This window comes from Chelonus insularis, unplaced genomic scaffold (assembly GCF_013357705.1).
Source record: "Chelonus insularis isolate UGA/USDA-ARS -01 unplaced genomic scaffold, ASM1335770v1 contig_493_pilon, whole genome shotgun sequence".
Classification (NCBI taxonomy): Eukaryota; Metazoa; Arthropoda; class Insecta; order Hymenoptera; family Braconidae; genus Chelonus; species Chelonus insularis.
In genome coordinates, this window is record NW_023276609.1 from 79,187 (window position 1) to 89,624 (window position 10,438).

Below are 10,438 nucleotides of genomic sequence, written 5' to 3' on the forward strand. Positions count from 1 at the left end.
TATGGAACCATATCTAAAAAAATAATCAATCCAGATTTTCATTACTTTCAGACTAACTCTTTTACTTGGATTGTATCGATTAAAAAAATCACTGTTAATCATGAACATAATTTTTGTAAAGGCTTTCTCATACATCCTCATGCTGTTTTAACAGCTGCTCATTGCGTACAAAAGTAGATGTAATTTTTAAAAAAATCAAAGTTATTGGTGGAAGGATTTTGAAGTTGTAAAAGACTGATTTCAATTAATTTCTAGCGAGTCAGAAGGAAGTTTAAGGATCCAAGCGAATATTATAAAGGAAAAACGAATGTTTTTAGTTGAGAAAACTCTTACACGTAATGTTTCAGAGATTTTAATTCATCCAAACTATTCAGCTTGTGATGCAAGTTCAAATCATGCTATTTTGCGTTTGATTGAACCATTTCCATTGAATCATAAACTTAATATTATTTGTTTACCAACTTTCGATCAAATATCTCTTGCAGGCGATTGTGGTTACACATTGATAAATATAAATTCTCGTTATTTATGGAATATACCTGGTATTAAATTTTTAATTTTTTCATAAAATAGTAAACTAGATTTAATTATGGAAGTTACATGTTAAATTGAACAATTTTATAATTTAATTGTTATTTTTAAGGAGAATCAAATACATGTGAATTGATGGACATTTCAATGCAGGATGGTGCAATATATGTACATTCATCTTGCGAGCGAGGAAAAAATAATACTGATCTAATTTTGGTTAGTATAAAGAAAAAACAAATTAGTATTATTAATTTTATTTTATTACTTTGTTTATTATTAAAATGATTCATTGAATAAAAATGTCTATTTAGGATATTTCGGCACAATTGGAGTCTTGTGAAATACCTCGTGGTTCTGATCAATTTTTTTATTTCGGAATGAATATAGACATTCTTTATAATTGCAATCATAGAACAATTATAATGAGTAAGAATGATAATCTGTATGATAATTTGAACTGGATTACTAGCATATTACGTGATAAATTCTAAAGATGTAGATAACAAGCAGATTGAAAAAAAAAAAAAATTATTACTAAAAGTACATAAAATACGACTTTACCAGAAAAATATTGATTTTGATATTTTTCTTTAGCCAAAAATAGATAATGATATCGTTGATTGGTTCAATTTTTAAGTAAATATTAAAACCATCGAATGACATCTGAAATAAATCAAATAAAAGATTCAGAGTTTCAATAATGATTTGATAATAATAGTGTCTTAATAAATACAATGATAAAATTATTACAATTATCTTAATAAAAGTATAAAAATAATATTTTTAAAAGTGTTAAAAAATAATTAAGTTTTCACAATGATTTCAAATTTTATTATTTAATTTATTGTAAACCCATCCTCAAAATTGTTAAATATTATTAAAAATTGTATGAAAAGTTATTTTATAAAAAATGTATATGTTTATTAAATGTAATAAAAAATATTAAATATGTGCAAATGGCAAGGTTTTTTATAAATTAAAACACTGTCAATTTGGATTAATATAAAATGTATTATAATATTTTTTTTACTTATTTATTTGAGTTTAAATAAAATAACTGTAAGAATGCAAAAAACATATCAACGCGAACAGGCTGTGTCAGTAACGAGCAAATAAAAGAGATCTTTAATGATTACTGATTGTTTTGTACATTGGCCTAATATTATTTCGTTGAATTACGCGTTTAGATTTAATTTATGTGTTTTAAACATTTACGAGGAAGTTCTTACAATTATAATATCAACGTAAAAATTAAACTTGTGTTTGTTTCATAATCATATTGTATGACATAATTGTCATGATAGCAATTAATAAATCAACAGTCATTTAAGCTGATACATCACAAAAGTTAATTATTAAATTTGTGTAAAAACTATAGACAATATAATTATATAAAAAAGGAGTTTAATAAATTTTTTTTTTTTTTTTAATATTTATCGTCCTTAGTAATTAATTTTTATGTTATTATAATTCGATCAACTAATTCTAAATAAAAATTTTTAAGTAAAGTTCTTCATGGTAAACAAATTAAACTTTATGATTTTTAATAAAGGAAGTATAAATTTCGATTTCACAGCATTATAGGCGTTTCACTAGTAATTTTGAAAAAATTTGTCGAGTCATGATTGTACTATCGAATGAGCGAGTTTTTTTTTATAATTAAATGTTTCCTTTAGTTTAGTATCACTTCTATTTGCAAGACATTATAACATCTAAAGTAATTAAAAAGAGTACTGTGCAAGAGTGGATTTTGGTCAACGGCAACCATCTTCCCCTGTGTTCCCGATATTTCGTTTAAAATAATAATACAAGATCATGTTTTAACTCGTTAAAATGTTCAAGACCCCAGGCTGTTTAACGTTAAGGGCTTAAATTGCATTGTCCATAGTTAGTTGCAAGTATAGCCTCAACGTTTTTTACTTCAAATTTGTAAAAAAATTTTTTACAATTAAAAACGGTATACACGGCAGCATTCACAATAATGGAGGGTCAAAGTATAAAACATCGTGAAAGCCAGTTCGGTGGTTTCCTTGCAGGTTCCGAAGCTTTTAGCTGATTTCCTCCACTTTTAGGCGGGTTCGATGCCTCCTAGAAATTCCAAAAATTCTCTCATTAAATATCATTTTCATTAATAAAATATTTTTCGAGAAAACATTAATGAAAATTAACATAAAACCATCAAAGTATAAAGGAAATAATGCGATATAAATTAAGAAAGACAAGGCAATGAAAATAAAAATGAATTTTAAAACACATAAAATAACGAAAAATTAAAAAATGAGTATTAAGCCAATAGAGTTACCTTCTTCCATTATAGACCCGCACCACATATAGATAAAGACATAGGAAACAAAGAAATAAAAATTAGTAATGTGATAAATGTGGTGTATTTACATTGTTTAATGGTAATAGATACTATGGTGAATGTAAGTAATACATGTGATTATTAAAAAGATAATATTAATTATACCTAATGATTTAGTATTTCTAAAATATTAAAAATAAATAATATTAGTTTATAGGGTTAGTGACTAATGGATTCTTACCAATTTTTTCTCCATTTTAGCTTTAATGTCTCTGGCCAAGGTGAAAAAAGCTTCTTCAACATTAATGCTTGATTTAGCAGACGTCTCCATAAATTTAATTCCATACTCAACTGCTAATTGCTCTCCTCTCTCCTTATTAACTTGTCTCCTATCTGCTAATTCACACTTATTACCTAGTAACATTTTCTCTACATCTGCTGAAGCATTTTCTTCTATGTTACGAATCCAGTTCTTTATATTTTCAAAACTTTTTTCATTAGTCACATCATAAACGAGCATTATACCCATTGCTCCTCGATAATAAGCTGTTGTAATAGTACGAAACCTCTCTTGGCCAGCGGTATCCCTGTAAATATAATACCAGTATAAATATAAAATTCAAAAATAACAACAATAATAACATGTTTATTTATAAAAAGTACTTACCATATTTGAAGTTTTATTTTTTTACCATCTAATTCAATTGTGCGTATTTTAAAATCGATTCCTAGAGGAAAATTACAAATACTATATTTAAACGTCAAATAAATAAGAGAAACATAAGTAACATTTGTCATTAAAGTCGTTGATTGATGATTAACATGTGTAGCAATGTAATGCACAGTAAAATTGATATGTGTTATAGCTTAAGACAACGTAGTCTTTGTTCGTTGGTGAATTGACTCAATTCTTTGAGCAATATAACGATATTTTTTTTGAAAGGGTGTGCCATTTTAATAGTAAATGAATATGCTACTAATAATATTAAAGTAACGGATGTATTTTAATGATTATTACGGGATTGAGCGTGAGAAAAAAAAAGGAAAGATGTTTTTGCTTACCAATGGTTGAGATAAAGGTTGTGTTGAAAGCATCTTCAGAAAATCTAAAGAGAACACAAGTTTTTCCTACTCCTGAATCTCCAATTAATAGCAATTTAAATAAATAATCATAGGTCTTTGCCATGTTTAAAAGAATCTATCTATAAAGCTGATACGAAGTAACCTCAATATTGTTATTTAATCACCACTACACTTGTCGCATTTGACACTGCCCGGATGTTCCGTACTCCTTGTTACTCACAATGACGATACTGGTATCGATGAGTGATAATGATATTCTTGTGGTTATAATATTGATTACGTTGATTGTCTAATTACGTAGTGAATTATCAACGTCTTAATGAAGTAATAAGGAGAAAAAAACGATGACAATCTGATGATGAGTGATGACTGATGACTCCAGGAATGCCAAAACGTATTTCCATTATATGAAAATTAATGTATGGCTGAGAAACAACTGAATAAATTGTGTTATCGAATTATATTGATGAGAACTCTGTCGGAATCTTTAGAGATTATGAAGACTCAGTTGGTAAGATTTTTTTGTAGGAATATTTCCATTTATTGATAATAATGGAAACGCTATTTTTTTTTATCGAAAAATAGTAAAAATACACAAAATTCGGAGTACAATTACGCATATTTGAAATTGTTGTCAGAGAGATAAATTAATCGGAAATTAAGAAAAAGTAACAATAGTTTTGATTAAATTGTTATCGTTTTCAGTTTAATTTATTCATAAATAACATAATATACAACTTTAAAAATAAAAGAACACTTAACCGTTTATTGTTTTATATTAAAACACTTTGAATTAATTTGAAAAATAATTGTAGTTATACAAAAAATAGATGCTTAGAAAAATATAAATTCTAACAATGATAAATTGCAAAATAAGTATGTAGATGAATAAATGAAAGAAAGATAATTTCTATAATTAAGTTTTTTTGTTAGTTTTTTCATTAATTTCTCTACAACGTAGTGTTGCAGCTTCAATAGCTCCAATTAATGCTGATCTTAAACCATGCTTTTCAAGATGATGAATTGCAGTAATTGTAGAACCAGCCGGAGAAGCAACGTCATCTTTCAACTGTGCTGGATGATTATCAGTATGTTGAACCATAGTTCCAGCACCAAGGACTGTTTGTGATGCAAGTGAGTATGCAAGTTGTCGAGTCATTCCCATTTTTACAGCACCATCCGCAAGAGCTTCAATTATCATATAAATCTAAGATATAGAATATCAAAAAGTTTATATAAACAACACGAACGAATTTAAGATAGAGAAAGTCTTAAGATAAATTAGATAAACATTTACATAAGCGGGTCCTGATCCAGCCAACGCAGTAGCAACATCTATTAATTGTTCATCATGTACTTGTTCACATAATCCGACTGATGAAAACAGTCTTTCTACTGTTTCTATATCTGATTTAGTTGCATGAGTTCCTTTCATAAAAACTGATGCTGAATGTCCAATTGTAGCAGCAGTATTAGGCATAGCGCGAATAACTCGTGTTCCTTTCGGTAAATTCTAAATATTTAATAATAAATTATTAAGAAAGATATCTAAATAAAAAAATACCAAACCAGAAATTTTAAAGGAGCCTGAATTATGAAATTACTTGTTCTAATGAAGAAATAGATATTCCAGCAGCAATAGACACAACTAGTTTCTTAGAATTTATAATTTTAGGTAATACTTGATTGACTACTTGAGGTTTAACTGAAACAACTAAAACATCCCCATGTTGAGCCACAAGTTCGTTTTTGAACACCGTTTTAGATCCAATGGCCTGTAAAAGCATCAATCAAAACAAAACGTTAAAAGAAGTATAAATATTTTTTTTAATACCTTGAAAGCTTCTATACTCTTTTCATCATCTGGTAAACAACTTGCGAGGATCATTTCTCCATTACTCATTCCTATTTAAATTTAGAAGACACTCATTAATTTTATCTGCATAAAATTTAACATAGTAAATAAAATGCTTACCAGATTTGATAAATCCTTTTGCCAAAGCTTGTGCCATTTTTCCACCACCAAAAAATCCAATTTTTATTAATTTATTCATTATTTATTTCATTTAAAATTATCTAATAGTTCATAATTTATTATTAAATATAATTAAATAAACTGGGGAAATTATTTACATGAATAAAACTTATAAAAATTATCAAATTTAATAGAAAAACACCAGTAGCGACAAATAATAAATGACAATGAAATAAAATACATATAGAACAAAAGATTGATTATTTTTATTGTTTTTTTATTTTCATTTCTTTTATGACGTGAGATCATACGCAATCTTATTGCCCCCGCCAATCATTCTTTATCATTAGCATTGGTATACTATAAATAATTAACAATATGTACATTCTTATGACAATTAAAATAGTAACGAATAAATTATAAACAATTTTTTATAATGACTAGATTTTTTAAAGGCACTTTATAAGTATTATATAAAAACAATTGATAAAATATTTAATTGTTTAAGCTCAGACTATTTTCTTTTATTTTTTTAATTATTAAACATTGAATTTTGTTATCAAAATTAGAATGCTTTAATTTTTTTTCGTTGGACTAGATCCTTTAAAGCTGCACTAAACTCTACTAATGTTTCTGTTATAGGTCTTTCTTCAAACTTTTCTATTATATCACTGAATTCATCAACTTCTTCATCAAACATTTCATTTTTCAACGTATAAAACTGTTCAATAATATCTTTTAAATAAACCTTAGCATTATCCAATGATTCAAGTTCACTTTTGTCGCCGATGAAATTATCTGTTTCATCAATGCTATCCTGTAGCGGAGCAGTATTGATTTCATTATTTCTACGTGCAGTTTCTGACGTATCTTGTGACCTTTCATTGATATTTAAATGCGAACGATCCTCGAGTAATCCTAGATTATGTTCAAATTCTTTAAACTGATCAATTATATTTCTAATACTTTCTTTAACGTTATTAATTTTAGGTTTATTTATTTTTTGTTGTTCTTCTACAACTGGATTAGATTTCTTTGATAAATTTATACTATCAATTTTCTTTTTTACTAAATTTTTTATATATGTTTTAGGCACACGAAGATTAGTTTTGGTCTGAATACTATCTTGATGATCAAGTTCTGCTTTATTTTTATACAGTGCCTTCATTATTACGACTTTTTTTGGTCTTTCGAATTTTTTTCTTAAACGCTTGTCAATTTCATTAATTTCCAAAATTGAATCTACATAGTCATATTTAGTTGATTCCTCAGGTACTAATGTATTTTCAATAATTTTTTCTCCCTCAAAATCTTCTTTGCTTTGATTATTTTTAATATTTCTTTCAATTATTACTTTTTCTGTTTTAATTATTTTATTTGTTGATTTAACTGTTGGAGTACTCATTTTAATACCGTCTTCTTTCTTTTCTTTTTTATCTAATATATTTCGTAATTCGGTTAATTTTGAATCTTTTATTGGCAGTTCGTTATTTATATTACCACTGATTTTATGAATTAATTTTTTTTTCACTTTTTCTTCATGTTTTTCATTGAAATTGTTCTTAGCATCCATTAATAAATCTCCAACTTGATCCTTTACTATTTTATTTAATTTAATTGTCGTTCTGATTACGGAACTAATTTTACTACTGTCATCTTTTTTATTACGATAATTTTCTTTATTATCAATATTATTATCATTATTTTCATTATCTTTATCATCATAATTGTCATCAGCAGCTTCGTTATCTAGATGAAATGGTGATTCAGTAGATTTGAAATTTTTATTCAATAATTGACTTTCATCAACTCTATAAATAATTTTCTGTTGATTTTTTTCCTCATCTTCCTCATCAGAATTAATCTTATAATTTTCAGATGAATCAGTAAGAGTTTCTCTTTCTATTTTAATTATTTTATTTGTACTTTTAATAGCAGCACCAATCTTAATACTATCAATCTTTTTATAAATGTTATTATCTTTTTGATTAATATTTTTTTCTTTTTTATTATTATTGTCATTATTTGGCACAATTAATAATTCGATTGGTTCTGAGTTTATGATAGGAGAATCATTATTGTCAGATTTATAAATAATATTTCTCTGAGATGCTTCATCATACTTTTCAATAGAATTTATTTCATCATTCATTGATGCATTATCATCTACAATTTCACTCGCAGTATCAACAATATTATTTTGGCTTATTTTATCAGTAATAAAATTATTAACATCATCAAAAATAACATTATTTTTTCCAAAAGGAGCATTAGTAGTATCATACTCAGTATTATTTTTTCTTTTCATTATAAAAATCATGGGTCTCGTTTTAATTCTAATTGGAGGGATCATATTATAGTTCAATGCTATATGAGAGAATCCATCAATAGAGTCAACAATTTCATAGGTAGTGAGGTAAGGTTTAATTGTAGGTGAATATTTACTTTTGGCTTCCATTAATAAATAAGTGAATTGTAAAATTTCGGGATCATCGTAACTTATATTCTCTTGTTTAGAATATCTACAATAAATCATAGTAAAACACGATTAGTTAAAATTAGTTAAAACCACATGCTGTATTAGTAATAATCTACCTACTTCCAACTTGGATTAACTTGTGTAAATCGTGAGACTCCTGTTTGAGCTGTTAATACATCAATATGAACAGAAACAGGATAGTTGTTGGAATTTCGATCCAATCTATGCAATCTAGTTATTGCTACACCACCTGGATAGTTTGAACTTGATACACACAATAGAAACATGGAAAATATTGCATTCAAAACAAAATGGCTTAAAACAGCTCCAGCCAGAAGAGTATTCCATTTTGATTTTAATCTATTGTGCCAGCTAATTGAAAGAATATTAATTAATCTAACTTCTTTATAAATAATTTGAATTAGTATGAATTTAGGAAAGGACTTACATTCTTTGGCATGCCGAAGCTGTTGCTACGTTTAATAAAGGAAAAACGTAGATAATAAACCTCAATTCTTTGTGAGGTAGAAAGGAAAATAAAAGAACAAATACGACAGCAGGCACTGTAAGAGCACGTACTCGAGCATCCCAAAACATTCCTACGAGAACTAGGAGATATGATAAACCAAGTCCTCGTGGTAATGCTGAATAAAAATACCATAAAAATGGAGATGTCTGTATGATAATACTAAGGATTATTTTATGTTTTTATTTTTGATATCGATAATAATATATATATATATTATTGAATTATCAAAAGGATACACCCCATTCGCTACTTTTATTTAGGATTGTGTTGAAATAAAGCACTTCTCCTTCTGGCCAAAGGGGTCGTCGCCAAAAAAAAGAATCAATTCCTACAGTTAAAGCTAAAAAAAATATTCCAGCTGGAATAGCTATTTTTAAAAGTCTGAAAGAATATGTATTTTATCAACAAGTGTTCGGATACCTATTAGACGAATAAATCAAAAATTTCTATTTTTCATTACCTTTGAACACTAAGCTTTTGGTTTGCCATATCATAAAATAAAAACAGTCCTAAAAGGATAGCTAACTCTGCTCTAAAAATAATTATTGCTGCAGCAGATGACCAAATAAATAAAATATGATTTTGTTTTAACCATGAACCCAAAGCCAACAAAACTAAAATGAGTATTAAAACTTTATAACAGTTTGAAATATTTTAGAGTATGAATAAATATAATTTTTACCTAAAGGCATTGCCATAATATTTGGTAATGGTCTGCTCAAATAAAACATAAAATGATATTGGGTTACCATAACCGCAGTAAACCAGTATGTAAATTCGGTACCAAATATTTTTTCTAGTGTTTTTCTGAATAGTCTCAAAGATAAAATAATTAATAGTCCTAAAATTGCTCTAACTGAAAAGAAAAAAAAGAGTTTATTAAAATATTTTGTTATTGTACTTTTTTAAATTTAGAATGAACCTTGGTTGATTGTTTATTATTTTGGAGTAAAAATGAAAAACAGTAATAAAAATAAATTACCTGCGTATTGAGCACAAAATTTGGATAATTTGCAATAATTTATTAAACTAACAATAGGATATGATAACCCAGATATTATGATAGGACCCAAAAAACTTCTAGGAACAACTCCAGGAAATTCATGATGATCATACTAGAAAAAATAATTGATAAAAATATAATAACAATAGGTTAATTTCTAAAATATTTATTATTACCTCGTCCAGGTTAGAACCATGATAAAGTATATCGTGTGTAGCTTGTAAATTAAAACTTTCTTCAACTTTTGTAAATGGACAATATAATAAATGAACTAAAGCAATTAAAATTATTAATTGGTCCATTTTACTCGTCGTTTATATTTCGTCGTTCATGTATGTATTAATAGAAAAAGGGATTTTGGTTCATAATATTTTTCAAAATAGAAAATAAAAAATATATTGAAGAGTAGAAAGTACATTTAGGACCGGTTCCCAAGTCTCAAAATACCACGATTTACGTCAAATATTTATTTAACATGAAATTTAAAGATAGTTGAAGGAAAATTAATTTAGTAGATGGCGCTAGTATCAACC

At 26.7% G+C, this 10,438-nt stretch overlaps 4 protein-coding genes across 6 annotated transcripts; 1 reads left to right on the forward strand and 3 right to left on the reverse strand.

Moving 5' to 3' along the window:
• Nucleotides 1–140: 140 nt before the first annotated feature.
• LOC118069930 (uncharacterized) lies at nt 141–1,063 on the forward strand. Its single transcript, XM_035088301.1, has 4 exons — nt 141–179; nt 256–542; nt 644–747; nt 843–1,063. Exons 2-4 carry the CDS (start codon nt 308–310, stop codon nt 1,020–1,022), a joined length of 519 nt encoding a protein of 172 aa, XP_034944192.1. The 5' UTR covers nt 141–179; nt 256–307; the 3' UTR covers nt 1,023–1,063.
• Nucleotides 1,064–1,551: 488 nt separating this feature from the next.
• Nucleotides 1,552–4,360, reverse strand: Rab8 (RAS oncogene family member Rab8). 2 transcript variants are annotated; one of them, XM_035088304.1, is made up of 5 exons: nt 3,899–4,360; nt 3,504–3,564; nt 3,078–3,423; nt 2,834–2,836; nt 1,552–2,619 (listed from the first exon to the last, which is right to left on the reverse strand). In XM_035088304.1, the coding sequence occupies exons 1-5, from the start codon at nt 4,020–4,022 to the stop codon at nt 2,521–2,523; spliced, it is 633 nt and encodes a 210-aa protein (XP_034944195.1). In that variant the 5' UTR covers nt 4,023–4,360; the 3' UTR covers nt 1,552–2,520. The 2 variants fall into 2 exon arrangements, with proteins under 2 accessions (XP_034944195.1, XP_034944196.1); XM_035088305.1 differs by lacking the exon at nt 2,834–2,836.
• Nucleotides 4,361–4,751: 391 nt separating this feature from the next.
• On the reverse strand, nt 4,752–6,039 carry P5cr-2 (Pyrroline-5-carboxylate reductase-like 2). 2 transcript variants are annotated; one of them, XM_035088258.1, is made up of 5 exons: nt 5,895–6,039; nt 5,754–5,824; nt 5,524–5,694; nt 5,217–5,432; nt 4,752–5,126 (listed from the first exon to the last, which is right to left on the reverse strand). In XM_035088258.1, exons 1-5 carry the CDS (start codon nt 5,971–5,973, stop codon nt 4,836–4,838), a joined length of 828 nt encoding a protein of 275 aa, XP_034944149.1. In that variant the 5' UTR covers nt 5,974–6,039; the 3' UTR covers nt 4,752–4,835. The 2 variants fall into 2 exon arrangements, with proteins under 2 accessions (XP_034944149.1, XP_034944151.1); XM_035088260.1 differs by having other exon boundaries at nt 5,771–5,824; nt 5,895–5,974.
• Nucleotides 6,040–6,099: 60 nt separating this feature from the next.
• Alg12 (Alg12 alpha-1,6-mannosyltransferase) lies at nt 6,100–10,377 on the reverse strand. Its single transcript, XM_035088256.1, has 8 exons — nt 10,082–10,377; nt 9,885–10,017; nt 9,585–9,758; nt 9,363–9,516; nt 9,139–9,283; nt 8,822–9,048; nt 8,494–8,745; nt 6,100–8,416 (listed from the first exon to the last, which is right to left on the reverse strand). The coding sequence occupies exons 1-8, from the start codon at nt 10,205–10,207 to the stop codon at nt 6,460–6,462; spliced, it is 3,168 nt and encodes a 1,055-aa protein (XP_034944147.1). The 5' UTR covers nt 10,208–10,377; the 3' UTR covers nt 6,100–6,459.
• Nucleotides 10,378–10,438: the final 61 nt, after the last annotated feature.

Coding starts and splice junctions, on each gene's coding strand:
- Rab8 (XM_035088304.1), bottom strand. CDS start 4,022: ATGGCAAAGACCTATGATTATTTATTTAAATTGCTATTAATTGGAGAT. Junction 3,565..3,898: donor AACCTTTATCTCAACCATTG/GTAAGCAAAAAC, acceptor ATTTTCCTCTAG/GAATCGATTTTAAAATACGC. Junction 3,424..3,503: donor AAAATAAAACTTCAAATATG/GTAAGTACTTTT, acceptor TTATATTTACAG/GGATACCGCTGGCCAAGAGA.
- LOC118069930 (XM_035088301.1), top strand. CDS start 308: ATGTTTTTAGTTGAGAAAACTCTTACACGTAATGTTTCAGAGATTTTA. Junction 543..643: donor TTATTTATGGAATATACCTG/GTATTAAATTTT, acceptor GTTATTTTTAAG/GAGAATCAAATACATGTGAA. Junction 748..842: donor ATAATACTGATCTAATTTTG/GTTAGTATAAAG, acceptor ATGTCTATTTAG/GATATTTCGGCACAATTGGA.
- Alg12 (XM_035088256.1), bottom strand. CDS start 10,207: ATGGACCAATTAATAATTTTAATTGCTTTAGTTCATTTATTATATTGT. Junction 9,517..9,584: donor TATTATGGCAATGCCTTTAG/GTAAAAATTATA, acceptor TACTCATTTTAG/TTTTGTTGGCTTTGGGTTCA. Junction 9,049..9,138: donor ATAAAAGTAGCGAATGGGGT/GTATCCTTTTGA, acceptor ATTATCATACAG/ACATCTCCATTTTTATGGTA.
- P5cr-2 (XM_035088258.1), bottom strand. CDS start 5,973: ATGAATAAATTAATAAAAATTGGATTTTTTGGTGGTGGAAAAATGGCA. Junction 5,695..5,753: donor AGAGTATAGAAGCTTTCAAG/GTATTAAAAAAA, acceptor ATGCTTTTACAG/GCCATTGGATCTAAAACGGT. Junction 5,127..5,216: donor CTGGATCAGGACCCGCTTAT/GTAAATGTTTAT, acceptor TCTATATCTTAG/ATTTATATGATAATTGAAGC.